General features: G+C 31.3%; 1 protein-coding gene across 2 annotated transcripts in view; it reads left to right on the top strand.

Annotated features, from left to right (window-relative positions):
* Positions 1-17,648, top strand: part of CETN3 (centrin 3) — a 39,590-nt gene extending 21,942 nt beyond the window's left edge. Inside the window, exons 4-5 of one of the 2 annotated variants that reach the window (XM_051993473.1) lie at positions 4,309-4,500; positions 17,043-17,648. In XM_051993473.1, coding sequence (XP_051849433.1) covers positions 4,309-4,500; positions 17,043-17,086 — 236 coding nt within the window. In that variant the 3' untranslated portion in view covers positions 17,087-17,648. Of the gene's footprint in view, positions 1-4,308; positions 4,501-16,424; positions 16,910-17,042 lie in introns of those variants that run through there. The other variant, XM_051993482.1, reaches the window with a different exon arrangement.
* The last annotated feature ends 902 nt before the right edge of the window (positions 17,649-18,550 follow it).

Raw genomic sequence — 18,550 nt, 5'->3', positions numbered from 1 at the left:
ATAAGTATCTGAAGACTGGATTAGAACTCTGGAAAAACAGTCTTTCCTGATTCCAGGCTGTATGTTCTCTAGGCACCACCTGGACTTTAAAAAGATAGTAATTTAACAAGTCAGGTGGTTTAACATTTTAGAGTAAGGAAAAGCATGACTTCTGTGGTATGGACGTAATTTTTGCTTTTTGCCATCTCATTCACTTTGTGCAGATGATTCACTGAACATGTCAGATGCCATCTTTATGTTTTCCTGATATAGATACAACATGTAGACTGTCCAGTGGTCATCCCTTACTCTAGTTAAGTGATGTATTCACCTTTTTCTTTTCTTTTCTTGGCTATGCTGTTGGTAAATTAGATAGTTATCTATCTAATTTATCGATAACCTAGGAATAAAGAAGACTTAAATTGGAACCTTTACTTGAGATATTTACTGGCTCTGTGGTCCTGGATAAGTTACTTAGCCTCTTTCAGCCTCTGTTTTCTATCTGTAATCTCACAGGGATTTTAGGAGAATCAAATGAGATAAAATATATAAAGAACTTTTTGAACTTTAAAATACTATATAAATGTTACCTTTTGTTGTTCTCTGACATCTCTTCACTTCTGTATGATGTCATATGCTTTAGTCTATTAAAGAGATAATTGCATATATCCGTAGCTTTTTGAGTGATCTTTACCTTCATTTCTTTGTACACTGTAATATATCGTGGTTCACACCCACTTATATTTTCACCAGAATATTGGTGTTCAAAAAAATTAACCTTTGTTTCAGAGAGAAATGTAGGGGTACTTAAAAATGTGTAATATGGAAATCTAGTTCGTTCTTTTCCTCCTAATTCTGAGTTACTCATTATATATTTGAACTGTCCAAGATACATGTTTTGATGGATGAGTTGTATATGTTGTTCATCCAGCTATATATTACAATCTGGACAACAAATAGATTTTTCTGCTTGTTTTTTTTTTTTTTTTTTTTTTTGTGGGTAGTTAGATCAACTTCTTTTGAGTGATTATGGATCTCCCTTAGAATGGTCTGGGGTATGTTGTATAATCAGCACAATTATCATCTGACAATAGTTAACATTTAGAGATTCTCACCTCTTTCTTCCTAAGATTAATAGGGAATTTCTTTTTTAGTTTAGACTTAGGGCAGCAATACTATCCATGGCAGTAGCATATGAAATAATAATAATGATGAGGATGATAATAATTAATAATAGACTATAAGTCCCATTAGTGAAGAGGAATTTTTTGTATCACCCGATGTCCAAGTCTTCTGTACATAGGAAGTCAATAAATAGGGGCTGAATTGAATAATATTTTAAAGTCTGGCTTATTATGTTTCTATTGCTTTGTTTTCCAGATTTTGGCTATGTGTCATGCCATTTTCTATTTTTGATTTTGAAATCAATCGTAACATAATGAAAAATGAAATTACATTAGCCTGCCGATTAGGGAAAATAGTCTTTTTTTTTTTTTTTTGCTTCAGTAATATTTAATCCATTCTTTGTAGTAATCTTATTTTCATTGATAAGCATATCATTTTAATTAAGATCTTGTTTAGTAGTAGAAGGGGCTAAGTTATAAATTAATCAAACACCTAGGATCATGCACCTAAAAATGTTAATTGTATAAAATAAACATATATACTTAGGCAACAATTCCTAATCAAGTATGGGCATGCTTCAAAACAGAACATTTGTAAAAGAATTATATGGATATAGAAATGTTAAATAATTTACAGTTATATCACTAACGCTCCTTTGGGATAAGAATTTATACATCTTGGATTCCCATCTGTTCCCAAAATCACCCTGTTGCTTCTTTAAGTACATTACTACTTTTGGCAAGCTGCTTTTTTGATTCACCTGTCATGTAAATTATTTAATTGGGCAAGAACATTCCTTTTCTTCCTGTTCTGCTTGTTGTTGGAAATAATTTTTTTTTAAAAAGTTGAGTATGTGCCACATAGTTAAATGTGTAATTTTATTTTAGTGTTCTAGTTGTATACATGCCAACTTCTTTTTGATTGAATATTTATGAGCTTGGTGTTCTGCATATTTATAGTAATGTACTTCAATTAGTTTTTTGGAAGGCATGTTGGACAAAAGATTTAAAAATTGACGGAAAAAGAAAACTTTAGTAAATGCTTAAGTGGTAAGATGTTAACATGAATAGGTACTTTTTTTTTTTAAGCTTATCAAACTAAATATGGATAGAAATTCAGGAAAACAATAATGAAAACATGAGACACTCAAATTTTAATTTTTTCCTGTTTACTGAGCATCACAGTATCTTCCTTATAAAATTACACATCCTTATTGGTTCTATAAATTCCCTCAAGAGTGAATTATTTTTAATAGCACAATAAAAGTCTAAAGTATGTAGCCCCCCATATATATATATATATATATATATATATATATATATACACACATACATACATATATTAGTATGTGTAAATATATATAGTATGTAGATTAATAAATAGAAATTAGAGATGTTTGTTTTGATAATTAAAAATTTTTATATATGAAGTAAATATTTTCACAGCACAAATTCATCTCAGTTCTGATTAGTGACAAATGTGAAAAATGAAACAATCAATAAGATGTAAACTTTGTTTTAAATTTTTGTATTGGATACAACTGAAACTCAGCAGCAGCAAAACACTTTGAGAGCTGAAATTCATGTTTAAATTGTGCAGTTAATATAATTTGGCATAAGAAACAGTAGGATGTAGCAGAAGTGAGAAGGGTGCAGGTCAGGAAGACCTGGATTTGTGACATAGAGTGAGTAAGCCACTTTAAGATGGCAGTGTGCCAAATAACTATAAGATAGTAAGTTGTAGAGCCTGTGCCATTCTGCCTTTGTAGGAATATCTTTGTTGGGAATGCCTATATCAATGAAATCATAGGTCCAGTTGAAAAAAAAATTATTTGTCCATTATAAAAATGATTAAAACTTTTAAAAATTCATACTTATTTTTAGTCATATTCTTGAGTTACCATATTGTTAATTAAAATGAGCTACTAATCCAATTTTACAAATAGTTTTAGAATTTATGAACTTAGGTGTTTTACATATACATAAATTAGGAGAGCCTGTTTCCTGAGCAACTTGGGTGTGTTACAGACATATTTTCTATTTTCTCAGCTTCCTGCAAGTCTTTGCCATCACTGTATTCCTCATTTTGGATTCAGAGCTATATTTTCTATTAAGTGGGGGAAGAGGGAAGAGTCCTTTCCTGTCTCTTAAAGCATGTGGCTCTTGTAAGCACAACAATGACATCAATAGGAAGAAGTCATCTGTTGTTGTCTAAGTCAGGCTATATGTATGTGAATTTAATCTGGTGACACTGGTTGATTCACTCAATGCAAAGAACCTGTTAAAGTAAAATAAAATATTAGGAGCCTAAGTAAAAAAAAAAATTAGATCAATTAATTTAATTAGATAAATAGGACTTTTAATTATGAAAATGTTGAGATATAATAATACTCTTAGATAAAAAATAGCTCTCTTGTTCTCTCTCTTTTTAACATATATCTAGAATTGTTTTGTAATCGTTTTATTAAAACCAGAATGTAAGCTAACTAGAGTGTAAAACCAGTGTTCAGGAAGCATGTCTTGTATGTTCATTACATTGATTATCAAGGTGCTTGATGATTAATCAAGTCTCAGTAAATAGTAAGTACTCTTTCCCATCTTCCATTCCTTAGAGCAACTATTTGGTTTAATTATATAATAAAATGTTATGAAAAAAATATGCAAAGAATTTGTTAAAGTGAAAAAATATTAGTAATCTAAATGAAAAAAAAAGTTGAGTCAAATACGTTAATTTAATGAGATAAACAGGACTTTTAATTAAGAAAATTTTGAGATATAGCAATCTGGAATTGCTCTATGGTTGTTATATCTTTAAAACTAGAGTGTAAACTTTTTCAGGGTAGGAAGCATGCCTTACATTTTTGTGTTCATTTCCTTGATTTTCAGAGTGCTTGATGAAAATTGAGCCTCATTTAATGCTACTCTTTTCCATCTCTCATTTCTTAGAGCAAATTTATAGTTTAATTTTATAATGGGATCTATTATGAAAAAATACATACATATACATACATATATATAATTTTTCTAAAATTAGCTATCTAAATTTTAATCTTTCAACTATAAAGTCATTGATTGTAATTGATTTTACCGATTTGTATGGAGAACAAAGAAAAGATCATGTAAAATTTGATATACAATATAGTAGGATATCTTCATTATTTTAAAAGTTTTAAAAATTTCTTTAAAATTTTTTTTTAAACCTTAGTGACAGACTGGATTTTGGACAGAGATCCTCAGGAAGAAATACTAAAAGCATTTAAATTATTTGATGATGATGATTCAGGCAAAATAAGCTTGAGAAACTTGCGACGGGTTGCTCGAGAATTGGGTGAAAACATGAGTGATGAAGAACTTCGAGCCATGATAGAAGAATTTGATAAAGATGGTGATGGAGAAAGTAAGTTTGGAGCAAAATCTGTTGTCAGATTTTATCTCAGTAGTATTGCTGATAATTTCATATGTGGCTTTTTGTCCAACTGTTCTTACTTAGTTGTTATGTTTGGTAGTAAGAGCTAATTCTTTGCAAAAGTATGAATTTAACTAAATTTGTCTTTGTCCTCCCAAAGCCTTCCATTGCTATAGCTTTCCTTCCTTGTAGTCTTCTTTCTCTTTTCTAAGGATTTTAGTGCATTCTTATTAAGACTTTCTCTTCTCTAGAGAATCTGATATATAATACCTTGGTGGATTTTATTATTTTCCTTCTCTGAGGAATATTTCAAATTTTATTTTACTTGATCAAGGAATTTTATGCATTAAACAGCAAATGAGGCATTGTGGCATAGTGGGGCTTAGAGTGTTAGTCTTAATAATGTAAGAAAGAAAGTGGGAAGCCTTTCTGGGCAAAGAAACCAACCTTTAGTAAAAGAAGCAAAGGTGGAGTCTACAGATCTTCCATTATGTCTGAGACCCTAAGATAGAAAATTCACAGTTATTTATAGGTCTCTTGATTCATGTATAGTGAAAAAGGATTTGCTATTGTGCAGATCAATGCCTTTTTACTCAAACAGGCTCTTGTGAAAAATAGCAAATTTTAATATAAATATATATTTAATATAAATAAAATATTTTAACATAAAGATTAATATTCAGGTGTGATTATTATGGTTACATACTTAAGACACACTTTATACTGCTTTAGCTGCACTTTTAAGGTTAATTAACACAAGAATTTCCCTGATACTACATCATAGTTTGGTTAAATAGAAATTTTTATCAGGGTCTATATTCTTCCTATAATTCATATAGTTACTTATTATTCTATGAAGATAAATGATTATAAAGCCAATAAATGATACAAAGCAAAGCACTCAAGGCACTGATTATTGATCTTTACCATTGAATCCTGCCTTAGATCCTTAGAAGCTGTTGACTCTGGTCCAAATAGTTAACTTCTCAGTGCCTCATTTTCTCCTCCTGTAAAATGGGATTAACAATATCACTCTTACAAAACTGGAAGAATAAGCATGATACATGATAAAGTACTATATAAGTGTGAACTAGTATGTGAATAAAAAGTGGAAGTAATGTATCTTAACAGGGACTGTACTATCCATAGTTTGCTTAAAAAATCATGCTGTAGGAAAGGTAATATGGCATAGTAGAAAGCTCATAGTATGGGCTTGGAATCAGAAAGTTTGGGTTTTAGGTAGATTTGTAATCTTGGCCTCAGTTTCCTCATCTATAAAATAAAGACAAGATTTTTATTTGAGGCTTCTTCAAGTTTTAAAATTCAGGGTATATTTTATGAAAAGCCATAATTTTAAAGAATATTTTGACTCCCACTCTTCACTTAGTATAATTTTATTATTTTTCAGCACAAATGGTCTTTATTAGATAAAATGTTTAATTTAGGACAAAGCTAACCATTAAAAACATATGGAGTATACATGTTCATTCTAATTGTCGTTTGTGTTACAGTAATTCAATGCCTCCAGTCTTTTTTTTTTTTTTTTCCACTCTTCTTGATTACTAGGCCAAGAGATATGATGTTAGTGTCATCCTTAAATACCTCCGGAGGCAAAACTTCTAACAGTAACTGAAAAGATGAATGTGTAACAAACAGTTCTTTAAACACTAGGAGCACTTGAAGTATGATTTTTGCTTGGTAACTCCATTTGCTATTTGAAGAACCTGATGATTGGGATACTGCCTTTTAGACTCCAAGTTGATCTGAAGCTTTTGCTTAAGAAAAGCAGCTTCTTTCATTATATATCATAACTGCATGTTAGACTTCTCTATCACTGCCTCCTACTTTTGCTTCACAGTAGGTCACAGCTCTGCTCTTTTTGCTTAAAGCTGTTTCAGTACATCCTTGAAGCATTTCTTTTGCCCTCACTGCTTGTGATTATCTCATTTCAGTTCACTGTAGAACAGCTGCTTGGATATCCTGCTGTCATCCATTCTTTGCTTAGGTCCAACCCAACTGAGCTGTCATGAGGAGCATTTCTTTATTGCTTGAAGTCAATATGCTTTGTTAGTGATCTTGCCTTTGCTGCTTAATGTTCATTTGGGTTATTTTGTAACCCATCTATAATGCCCATCATGAAAAAACTCAGATTTCTCAATCACATGCCATTGTCTTCTGAAAGTATGTTAGTTTTCAGTACACAGGCCTTAATGGAAATAAAATGCAATTCTTGTACTCTTCAATGGAATTAAAAAAACCAAATTTTAAAATTAAAAAGTAGTTATTTAAGGTTCAAATATAATGATAGTGACTCACTTGAATTAGATTTTAAAACTGGTCATGTTTTAACAGATATAATTTCATAAACATAATTTAGAACTTTATTTTACATAACTACATTCATTTATTTATTTGAGACCATATCTTACAAAAATTGGTGGAAGGAACTCTGTAAGTCTCTTTAGCCTAGAAGAGACTTGGTGGAGGTATGAGGAATTGAGAGCTATCTGTTTTTCATTGTACAAAGTAGGTGAGACTTGCTTTGCTTGGACTCAGAAGGTAAAATAAAAATAGTAGATGGAATTTGCAGTGAGGCAGATTTTCATTTGATGTGTATAAAACTTTTCTAATTATTGGAACAGTCTATTTATGGAGCGTGGGGTTATTTTGAGGAGGAATCTTCCTGCCCACTCATTCCCATATCCTTTTTAGAAGTCTTCAGGTGAATTCTGAATGACTGCTTGTAGGATATTGTAGTTAGTGTTCTTGTTGTTAGAAGTTAGATTAGATGGCCTCAAGTTTCAACTCAGTCTTTAATTGCAGCAAGGTTAGGAAAAAAAAGACAGCGTTAACATTAAAAATTTTAAATGTAGGTTTGACTGCTATGATTTTATATGAAATATTTAAAATTAAATTGCCAACATGCCCCTTGTAATCTTTGAATTTAGTATGACTTAAAAGCCAAATAGCATCAATTCTACTTTTTCTAAGCCATTGGTCACAACATAAAAGGCAGCTAGATATATATTCTTATTGCCTACCAGAATGAACTTATATCATCATGAACGAGAATGGTCTGGTTCTTTCTTTTTACATGGGTACCTGAATCCAAATTTATATGTGTGTTTACTTCTCAGAAATCTTCAGACATGACGACAGTCAGGTTTTTAATATCTAATGTGAATTTTTCTTATTGTATATTTAGTGCATTTTTTTGTAGATAGAAATCTAGATAGTATCCTTTTTGTAATAATGGTACATATGTATACGTGTGTGTGTGTGTGTGTGTGTGTGTGTGTGTGTGTGTGTGTATAAAGTTGATAGTCATTTTTTAGCAAGTAAAATTCTAGTTTTTAAATTTTTCCTCATATTTTATTTTCTAATACTTAAATCAATTGTTGGTTTTTCTGTATATTCTTCATCAATTTTCTCTATCCTTAAAAAATTTCTTAAAATGTATAACATATTGGGAAATTTAAAAATAGTTGTTTCTCCCCCTATTTTGTAGGGTGTTAAGAAGATAGTGAATGAGGAGTTAAGTGAAATAAAGCAAAAAAATCTGTTTTTAGCACATAGTAGCAAGTTATAATTATAAAATATATGATATTGACACAGAATCTTTCTCCCTCCCCAAAGTTGTATAAAATAGAAAAGGTCATTCTTTTTAAAATTTTATTTTTAAATATTTTGAATTTAATGAATGCACCCCAAAGTCATTTCCATATGCAAAACAACATAGAAAAAGATTATTTGTGAAAATAGAAATCTCTTATGTTCAAGCTTGCTGTTAAAAAGTATATAATGAATGCAGTCTGTTATTTTTAAAGCTGTCCTTGTTTCTGTTTCCTTTTGAACTTCATTTTTCTTCTGTGCATTTAAAAAAATTGCTTCAGTGATCATCTTTTCTTCTTTTGAGGGAGGTATCTTTGTTGCTAGCTTGCCTCTCCCACCACACAGAGAAAAACACACTTCTTATAATAAATAAGCATAGTCAAGGAAAACAAATCCACACATTTGCCATGTCCAAAAATATACGTTTAATTCTCCAGCTTGAGTCCATCATTCATCCTTCTGTCAGGAAATTGTGTAACATGCTTCTGTATCATTTCTCTTGAAGAGAATTTAATCTTTTAAAAACTAAAGTTGAAATCAAGTAGGTCTCTTGGTGTAACTGTTGGTTATTATTTGTGGCATAATAAAATTGTGGCATAATAAAATATCCTTATCTATAAAATGAAAGTACAGAATGAAGATTCTGTAACTCAGTTACAATCCATTAAACTATTTTGGATTTCTTCATCACTTATTAATTTTTTTTTCTAATTATGGTTGTGAGGATCGAATTAGAATTTATATAAAGCTTTGGGTCACTGAAAAATAGTAATATCAGTCATTAGTAGGTTAGCAACGAGTTAAAAGAAAAGGGAAACATTGGCATATTAGCAAGTTGGAAGAAAATTTAGAAATGCAAGCAGTTTTCACATAAAAATGGTATAAAATCAGAAAAATAAATATAACATTGATGATTCTGGTAGTAATCAAATTGCATTTACTTTTTGGGTTACTTTTCTTTAATATCTTTAATATTTTGATATTTGATATTTTGAAATAAGTATGTTTTCTCTGAGGAATGAAAACCACTAAATCTTGCCAGCCATTAGCAAATATAATTAAAATATTGCTCTTTATGTTTTCAAAGTGCTTTGCATTTATTATCTTTATATGTTCCTCAAAATAATTATTTGAAGTAGGTACTGTTGTTTATCCCATTTCAATAGAAAAGGAACGTGAGGCAGACTTTACCCAAGGTCACGCAGCTAGTAAGTCTTGAGGTATGATTCAAGTCTTTGTGAATCAAAAGCTCCAACCATACTACCAATTTGCTGCCTATGTTCACTTCATATGTTAAAATGTTTTAAATGCACTTTAAAATATATTTTAAACACATTATGAAAATGTTTATCATTTTAAAACTTACCATATTAAATCTGATTTAAAATCCACATACTTAAGATTTCTCAATTATGGAAAATTGAAAGGAGGAAGGAAGGATTTGTGCTTTGCTTTTTATTTGCTGAACAAATTATTCATAAATCTGTTTGAAGTGTAAAACAATACTTTCATCATATTCTTCATCACATTAAATGTTTGTTTTACCCTGTTTAAATTTATACTACCCAGGTTGGCATCCACTAGGTTGTTAGTTCCTTAATTCAGGGATGATGTCTTTTAGATGTTTTTACTTCTCTCCTTAATCCTGGGATTATGGCTGGGGGTCTCTTGGCTCTGGTCTTGTGTTTCTACTATACCATAATTGCTGTGAATAATTTGTGATGTGGCAAGCCCTTAAAGACTACATCCTATTGTTCAGGGTTCATTAAACACCAAGTATTCTAACAATAGGGAATGAACTACTTAATTTATTTGCCATCTTACTCTTATGGGCTTCCTTTTTCTGATTTTTAAAAAAATAGACAGTAGGGTATTGGAAATAATACTTGTCTTAAAGAAGAATTGATTCTATTCCTGGTTCTGCCACTGTACTATGTGATCTTGAGAAAATCATTTTATTGGTCAGGACTAGTTTTCTTATTTGTAAATGAAGACATTGGACAAAGATAATTTCAAAGGTCCTTTTCAGTTCTGACATCCTATGAAATTGGTTGTTTCTGAATTTTTCTTTAACAGCAGATAATTTTGGTTAAAGTTAGTAAGGCTGTTATCATCTTATTCCTAGATTGTTGTCTTATTTTTATTTACAGATAGATTCACTTACATTGCCTTTGATTAATTTTTATATTATCTTTGCAGTGGTTATTAATTTTTTGAGTTTATTGATGTTCCTTTTTTTAAGATCATTGTCACTATTCATATATGCTCTCCTATTAGAACCCTCCTTTATGAGAAATAAATTTGGTCAAACAATACCAATAATTCATTGGCCATCTTTCAAAATATGTACTTCATTCCTCACTATTCTGCCTCCTTTTTGCAAGAACTGAGAGGTTTTTTCCTCTGATGTAAGGACTGTTCAGTTGCATTGATTAGAATTCTGAAGTCTTTTCCAGGTTTTTTGCTTTTTTTTTTTTTTTTTTTTGTTGAGGCAATTGGGGTTAAATGACTTGCCCAAGATCACAAAGCTAGGAAGTGTTAAGTGTCTGAGGCCAGACTTGAACTCTGGTCCTGACTTCAGGACTGGCGCTCTATCCACTGCACCACCTACCCGCCTTTTGTGATAATCAAGTAAAATGTTAACTGATTAGTTATTCAGGAAACTTTGTAATTATTTTTCTGTATTCTGTTTTATTACATTTCTCATTATTATTTTTTTCTATTATAACTTTATTATATTTCTCTATTCAATTTTCGATTATAATAACTTAGTTTTTAGTTAAGGCCAGAGTTTTTTAATTAAAACACTTGTTTCTATCCCTGTCAAACAATACTATCATTCAGTTTTTTACAAAGTATAATAAAATCTCATTAATTGTTGTTGTTCAATTGTGTTCTACTTTTCTTCACCCTATGGATCATAACATGTCAGGCCCTTCTCTTATCCTCCATTATTTTACAAAATCTGCTTAAGCTCATGTTCATTGCTTCCAAAATACCATCTATCCATCTCAGTCTCTGCCATCTCCTTTTCTTTTGCCTTCAGACTTTCCCAACATCAGGGTTTTTTCTATTGAATGCTGTCTTCTCATTATGTGACCAGAGTAAGCTTCAGTTGCAGAATTGACCTCTAGTGAATATTCTGAATTAATTTTTTTTTAACATTGACTGATTTTATCTCCTTTCATCCAAGAGACTCTCAAAAGTATTTTCCAACACCACAATTTGAAAGCATTGATTCTGCAGGACTCAATTTTCCTTGTAGTTCAACTTGCATTGTCATACATTGCTACTGGAAAAACCATAGTTTTGACTATAAGAACCTTTGTTGGCAAGGTGATGTCTCTGCTTTTTAGTATGCTGTCCAGATTTGCTATAGCTTTCCTTCCAAGGAGCAAGCATTTTTTAATTTCATGGCTGTAGTTGCCATCTGCAGTCATCTTTGAGCCCAAGAATATAAAATCTGACACTGCTTCTATTTCTTCTCCCTCTTTGCCAGGAAGTGATGGGACTAGTTGCCAAGATCTTAGTTTTTTTTTTTTTTTAATGTTAAATTTCAAGCCAGTTTTTATATTCTCCTGTTTCACCCTCATCAAGAGGTTTCTTAAATTTTCATTTCAGCCATCAGAGTAATATTATCTGAGGCTATTTTTCCCCTAGTAACCTTAATTCAGGCTTTTGATTCATTTACCTTGGCATTTTGCATAATCTATTCTGCATATAAGTTAAATAATATCACAACACAGCCTTTTAATACTCCTTTTCCAGTCTTCAATCAATCAACTATTCCATGTTTGGTTCTAACTATTTTTCTTGACCTGCTACAGGTTCCCCAGGAAATAAGATGATCTGGTACTTCTTTGATTCTTTGAGGACTAGCCACATTTTGTTGTCATCCATATAGTCAGAGGCTTTAGTGTAGTCAGTGAAGCAGAGGTAGATGCTTTTCTGGAACTTCTTTGCTTTCTGCATAATCCAAAAAGTGCTTGCAGTTTAGTTTCTAGTACCTCTGTTTCTTCGGAAACCAGCCTATTCTGCTGATTATTCTCTATTCACATATTGCTGAAGCCTGGCTCTCAGAGTTGCATTACTTTGCTCGCATGTGAAATGAGTTCAATTGTTTGCCAATTTGAACATTCTTTGATATAGATCTTTGGGGCATAAGTTGGTTTTTTCCAACCCAGTGGTCACTGTTGTGTTTTCCAAATTTTGTGGCATATTGAGTACAGCCCTTTAGCAGCAGCATCTTTCAGGATTTTAAATACTTTATTTGGATTTTGTCCCTTCCACTTGTCTTATTGTTAGCACTCTGCTTTTAAGACCCCCTTGATTTCATTCTCTAGGCTATCTGGCTCTAGATCAGTAATCACATTAATGTGATTATCACTGCTCTTAAGATCTTTCTTGTATAATTCTTTTGTGTATTTTTGTCATCTGTTCTTAATTGTTTCTACTTCTGTTAAGTCCCTACCATTTTTGCTTTTTATCATGCCTATTTTTGCATGAAACATTGCTTTGATGTCTGTGATTTTCCTGAAGAGATTTCTTGTCTTTCCCATTCTGTTATTTTCTGTTTTTTTTTTTTTTTTTTTTTTTGTATTGCTCATTTAAGGAAACTTTATCTCTCTTTGATACTCTTTGGAATTCTGCATTTAGTTGGATATCTCTTTTTCTCCTTTGCCTTTCACTTTTATAAAGCCTCATGAGATAACTGTTTTACTTTCCTGTTCTTCTTTTTCTTTGGAATGCTTTTAGTTGCTGCCTCCTGTACATATTGCAAATCTCTGTTTAGAGTTCTTTAGGGATAGTTTCTACCAGATCTAATACTTTTAAATCTATTTATCACTCCATCTTCATGTTCATAAAAAATGCTAATTAGATCAAACCCATGTGAACTGATGGTTTTCCTTACTTTTTTTTTTTTTTCAATTTAAGTCTGAATTTTGCAATAAGGAGCCTATGCTCTTGAGCTATAGTTAGCTCCAGGTCTTTTTTTATCTGATTGTCTAGAGCTTTTATACTTTTGGTCATGAAGCATATATAATCAGTCTGATTTCTAGATTGATCATCTGATGATATCTATGTGTGGAGTTACCTTTTGGGTTGTTGAAAAAGAGTATTTGCTATGACCATCAAATTATTCTTTTTGTTTGTGTGTCTTATTCTGTTGTTTGTGTATATTCCAAATGTTTAAGTTGTTTGTTTAGAATGTAAATTACATCTTATACAAATAAGACCATAAAATGTTTTGGTTCCTAAGCTAGCCAACAAAAACTTAATCTATGATGTAAAGCTTATTTAAGCTAATACTAAACTCTTTCTATTTTTAAAAAAAATTAGTATTTTATTTTTCCAAATACATATAAACATAGTTTTGAACATTCACTTTTGCAAATCTTTGTTTCAAATTTATCTTCCTCTCCTCCCTTCTTTCCCCTCCCTAAGATAGCAAGCAATCTGATAGAGGTTAAACATGTGTAGTTCTTCTAAACATATGTCCATATTCATCATTCTGTGCAAAAAAGGAAAAAATCAGATTAAAAGGGGAAAAACATGAGAAAGAAAAAAAAAACCAAGCAAGCAACAACAAAAAGGTAAAAATGCTATGCTTTGATACATCCACATTCAGTCTTCATAGTTCTCTGGATGGCATTTTTCATCACAAGTCTTTTAGAATTGCCTTAAATCACTTCCTTGTTGAAAAAAGCCAGGTTCATTACAATTGATTATTACATAATCTTATTGTTGCTATGAACAATGTTCTGTCAGCTCTGAGAGCTCACTTTACTTAGCATCAGTTCATGGAAGACTTCCCCAGATTTTCTAAAATCAGCCTGCTCATAGTATTCCATTACATTCATATATCATATAATTTACTCAGCCATTTCCTAACTGATGGGCATCCACTTACTATCTAGTTCCTTACCACTGCAAAAAGGGCTGACCAGCAAAGTTACCTTGACAAAAAATCTTATTAGTTTCTGGCTTGCTTCATTTTGTACTCCAAGGCCAAACTTGCCTGTTACTATAGTTGTCTCTTAAATTCACCCATTTCCATCCTAAGTTCATTGATTTGTGAGATGTTGATGTTTAATCTTTTCATCTTCTGTTTGATCATATTCAACTTACCTTGATTCATATTACATTCCTGCTTCCTCTGCAATATTGATCTTTACATCATTTTGTCACCAGACACATCTTCAATGAAACTCTTTTTTGTCTTTGACCAGCTTTTGATCAGTACTGGAGTTACTTGTAGTTATCCTTTATTCTTCCTCTGTAATGTGTTGGACAACTTTTTTTTTTTTTTTTCTGAGGCAGTTGAGGTGAAGTGACTTGCCCCAGGGTCACCTAGCTGGGCAGTGTTAAATGTCTGAGGCCAGATTTGAACTCAAGTCCTCCTGACTTCAGGACTAGTACTCTATTCATTGCACCACTTAGCTGCCCTTGTTGGACAACTTTTTGCCTGAGTGGCTGACTCATCTTTTGGTATCATGTCTTTTATCATTTTAATACTATTATCTACGAGTTTTTCTTGGTTAAGGTACTGGAGTGGTTTACCGTTTGGATTGCGCTTTGTCAAAACTCTCTACTATGACCTATCTTGAGTAGCCTGTCACGATATAGGTGAGAGTTTCATTGAGTTGTATAATCCTTGCCATGAGAAGACCCTAGGATCTAGTGATCTAGGAGGGAAAAATCTCATTAGTTAGGACCTCACTAATCTAAATACACAATAGGTTCCAATATAACTCTGAATAGTTTGAATATTATGATAATTCATAAATTTTAAATTGAATGATTAAGCTTTCTTAAGAAATCAGAATTATTTTAGCACTTTTAGCATATTCACATATATATAATGCACTAATTACAGATGAATTCTTGTGTAATTATTAAAAACAGTATTTTTTTCTAGCAGATAATGAAACATGGTTTAGTAGAGTACTAGTACTCCCACTTTAACTTTGAAACAAATTACTTAATTTTTATTTCATTACCTATGAAATTGAATCCTTATTTTCAAATACCTGCATATTCTATTTCATAGGCAGTATGAGAGAATAAGGAAAATGGTTAAAAATTACAGGTACAGGCAGTTTTCATTTTAACAGACTTTAATTGTTAAGGTGCTAGGCAAACTGAATAAAAAAGATGGAAAATAAGTGGATAAGGAAGAATAAAAATTTATTGAACTTAATTACATAATGCTCAGTAAACTCCAAAATGCTTGAAGAACTAAATATTTGACAAGAATTACTGGAGAAATTTGAAAATAATGCAGTTGAAATGAGTTTTAGACCAACATATTATTCTATATACTACAGATATTCAAAATGGGCATAGTAATATAGTAATAGTAAGCTGTATCATTAAAAACAGTTATTAGGACATTAACAACACTAAAAGGGAACCAAAGAAGGTTTTTTAAAATTTTGCCTACCATTTGACTTTTTTTCTTTTCTTTTAAAATTATTCAGTTATGATTCCCCTCCCCCATTACATGTAAAACCAATTTTTAACATTTATTTTTAACATTTTGAGTTTTAAACTCGCTCCTCCTTACCACCTCATCCCCATTGAGAAGGCAAGAAATTTCATATAGCTTATACATGTTTAGTCATGTATAATTCCACAATTAGTCATGTTATAAAAAAAGACCAAACAACTCTGAAAAAAAGCTATGAGGAAGTACCTTCTCTCCTCTCCCATCCCTATCCCCCGCTCTTTGTTGTAGAGATTGGAGGTTATAGATGTGGAAACCCTATATGTAATAAATGGTTAGATTTTTGTTATGTTCTCCCTTTTGTTATAGAAGATGCCTGGGAGATAAATTTGGAAATGATGATGTTATAAAAACAAATGATATCAATGTAATTTTATTTCCAAAAATTACAAGTAGGTAAATTTCATTTCAGCAAACTTAGTAAGCACATACGGTTTGCAAAATTACTGTATACTAGGAATTTGGACTACAAGGTGAAAAATCATCCTTATCTCTTGACTTCAAGGAGTTTTATAATGTAATAGTTTTATAATCTAATGCTTTTCAGTATAAGAATGAAGTTATTAACAATTTTAGCTGCCAAAAGTGGAATGAATTACATCATGAGCTGGAGAGAGTTTTCTTTCACTGTTGGACATATGCAAGCAGAAGCTGGATATAGTCACTTGGGATTGAGGGATATTGTAAAGAACAAGGGAAGAAAGAAAACATATATTAAGTATTTACTCTATGGCAGGCACTGTCCAGTCTCAAGAACTCTGAGAAATAGATGGTATTGTTAATCCCTGTTTTACAGATGAGAAAACTGAGGCTGAAAGAGGTTAAGTGTGTTCAACTAGATTTCAACTCAGGGCTTCCTGATTTTTACGCCCAATCTTCAGTTCACTGTACCACCTACCTACCTAAAGGGAATTCATGTTTTAGATAGATAATTGATGAGCTTGGGTCCAACTCTGATCATTGATTATAAGGTAATATATGTGAAACTGCCTTGTAAATTGCAGAGCATTGTTAAAAGGTAAGTTATTGAACATTTGTTTAATTTCTACTATATTTTATTACTTTAACTTCATTGATTTTCATATAGCCTATAATTTATTCTTTTTGTAAATTGTCTCCAGTTAAATTGAATAAACATAATACTTGCTATTTATATAGGGCATATCTAGTGAGATTTTATTGTTTATCCATTTGACTCAAAATTTTATTTTGAATTTCATACTCGGGATTTTTTTTTTGGGGGGGGTAGTAGGCGTGTTTGATTTGCTAACAGAATAATAATATTTTTATTCTTAATTTGCATATTACATAGCTTTATTACATAGCTTTTTGACTTATCTGTATAATATTATTCTTAGCCTGTTAAAAAGTCATGAGTTAATCATTCTTCTGATTGTTGTATTGTCTTTCACAGTAAATCAGGAGGAATTCATTGCTATTATGACTGGAGACATTTAAAAGGATTGGAAGAAAAAAGTGAACTTTAAAACAGAATCAGTGGCTATATGTGTTGGAGTTATCATCTTGTAGTCTGTTTCATACCTGGAGCCATGCAAAAAACGCAAAACAAAACGCAAAACTTCAATGTCAAGTTAGTTTTTCCAAAAGGACCAAAATAAATAATCTCTTGTAATGAAATTTCATTATTTTATATATCCTTAAGTTTCTTAGATAACAAAAATGTTAAGTTATTAAAATGTTTGAGTATAAAACCATTTGTATTATAAATTTATATAGTTTTAAAATTAAATCATGTTATGGAAATTTTTTTTGAAGTTGTTTATTTTAGTTGTGACCTTAGTTTTAAATGAAAAAAATTTTCTAGACTTTCATTTTAATAAAAGATTTATTTTATTAGTATTTGTAACTTGTTTTGATTTGTACTTAAGATGCAGGTATAGTTTTTTAAAATTATGTTTGAACTTGTATTTATGATTAAATTTTAGATCTTTTTTGTTGATGACTGGCTGTTAGCTTCTGGTACACTGCAGGGTCACCATTAAATATTTTTTAACCAAAACATCTTACATCCATATGTATCTACAACTTATAATGTGGTATTTTATTTTTATATTAATTTGATGACAATTTTGTCTCATCCTCACCTTACGCTTGGGAATTAATCCTTTAAAACCTTCATAATATTGCTTCTAGCAAGGATAAGTACTTCTCCTGTGTACAGTTGATCTGGTCCAGTTTGTTTTCTCTTCTTTGTTCTCTTTTGTGCCATTACTAATTCTATAATCACATCAAGGACTGATGTTAGAGTCTAAGCACAGTTTCTTGTTATAACTCCTGAAAAGTTTGTTATTTAAGAAGAACAAATAATCTTTTACAGAACTTTTCTGTAATGGGCTGAAACTGAGCATATGCACTTGGACAGCCAAGCACTTAAGGCTAATTACTTATTGGACAATACTCTATTAGTATATGCTTGGAAAATGGCCTGTCCCACTATCCTGTGCTGGCTCGATAATTGGGGCCAGAGAATTGTAGGAGGGACTAGGGGGTGGAGTAAGACTAGCGAGGGTCACTTCTGGATGGGAAATGAAAAAAGAAGGTGGAAGAGATTCTGCTTCAACCCAATTCAATCCTACCTCTAAAGACCAAGAATAAAGATCAAGAACTTTTGCTTATCCTGACTCCGGCTGATTCTAAGGTATCCAGGGTGCTAATGGGGTCATCATACTTTTCCATATTTCATCTCTTTATTGTCTTTACAATTTAATCCTTAAATGTGCCCAGGATGATTTTGCTTAGTTGATTCTTAAACTGAACTTTGTGGTTTTTTCCTTCTTTGCTTTCACTGTTTCATGAGGTAATAACATTTAAAAAATTTTCACTATATTTCTCCATTAGATTTTACAAATAAGCTTTTATTCTAAACTCATATTCCTGGATGTCATATTTTTCTACTTGGAA

Source organism: Antechinus flavipes, chromosome 1 (assembly GCF_016432865.1).
Source record: "Antechinus flavipes isolate AdamAnt ecotype Samford, QLD, Australia chromosome 1, AdamAnt_v2, whole genome shotgun sequence".
In the NCBI taxonomy this organism is placed as follows: Eukaryota; Metazoa; Chordata; class Mammalia; order Dasyuromorphia; family Dasyuridae; genus Antechinus; species Antechinus flavipes.
This window is presented reverse-complemented; position numbering and strand designations above follow the sequence as displayed.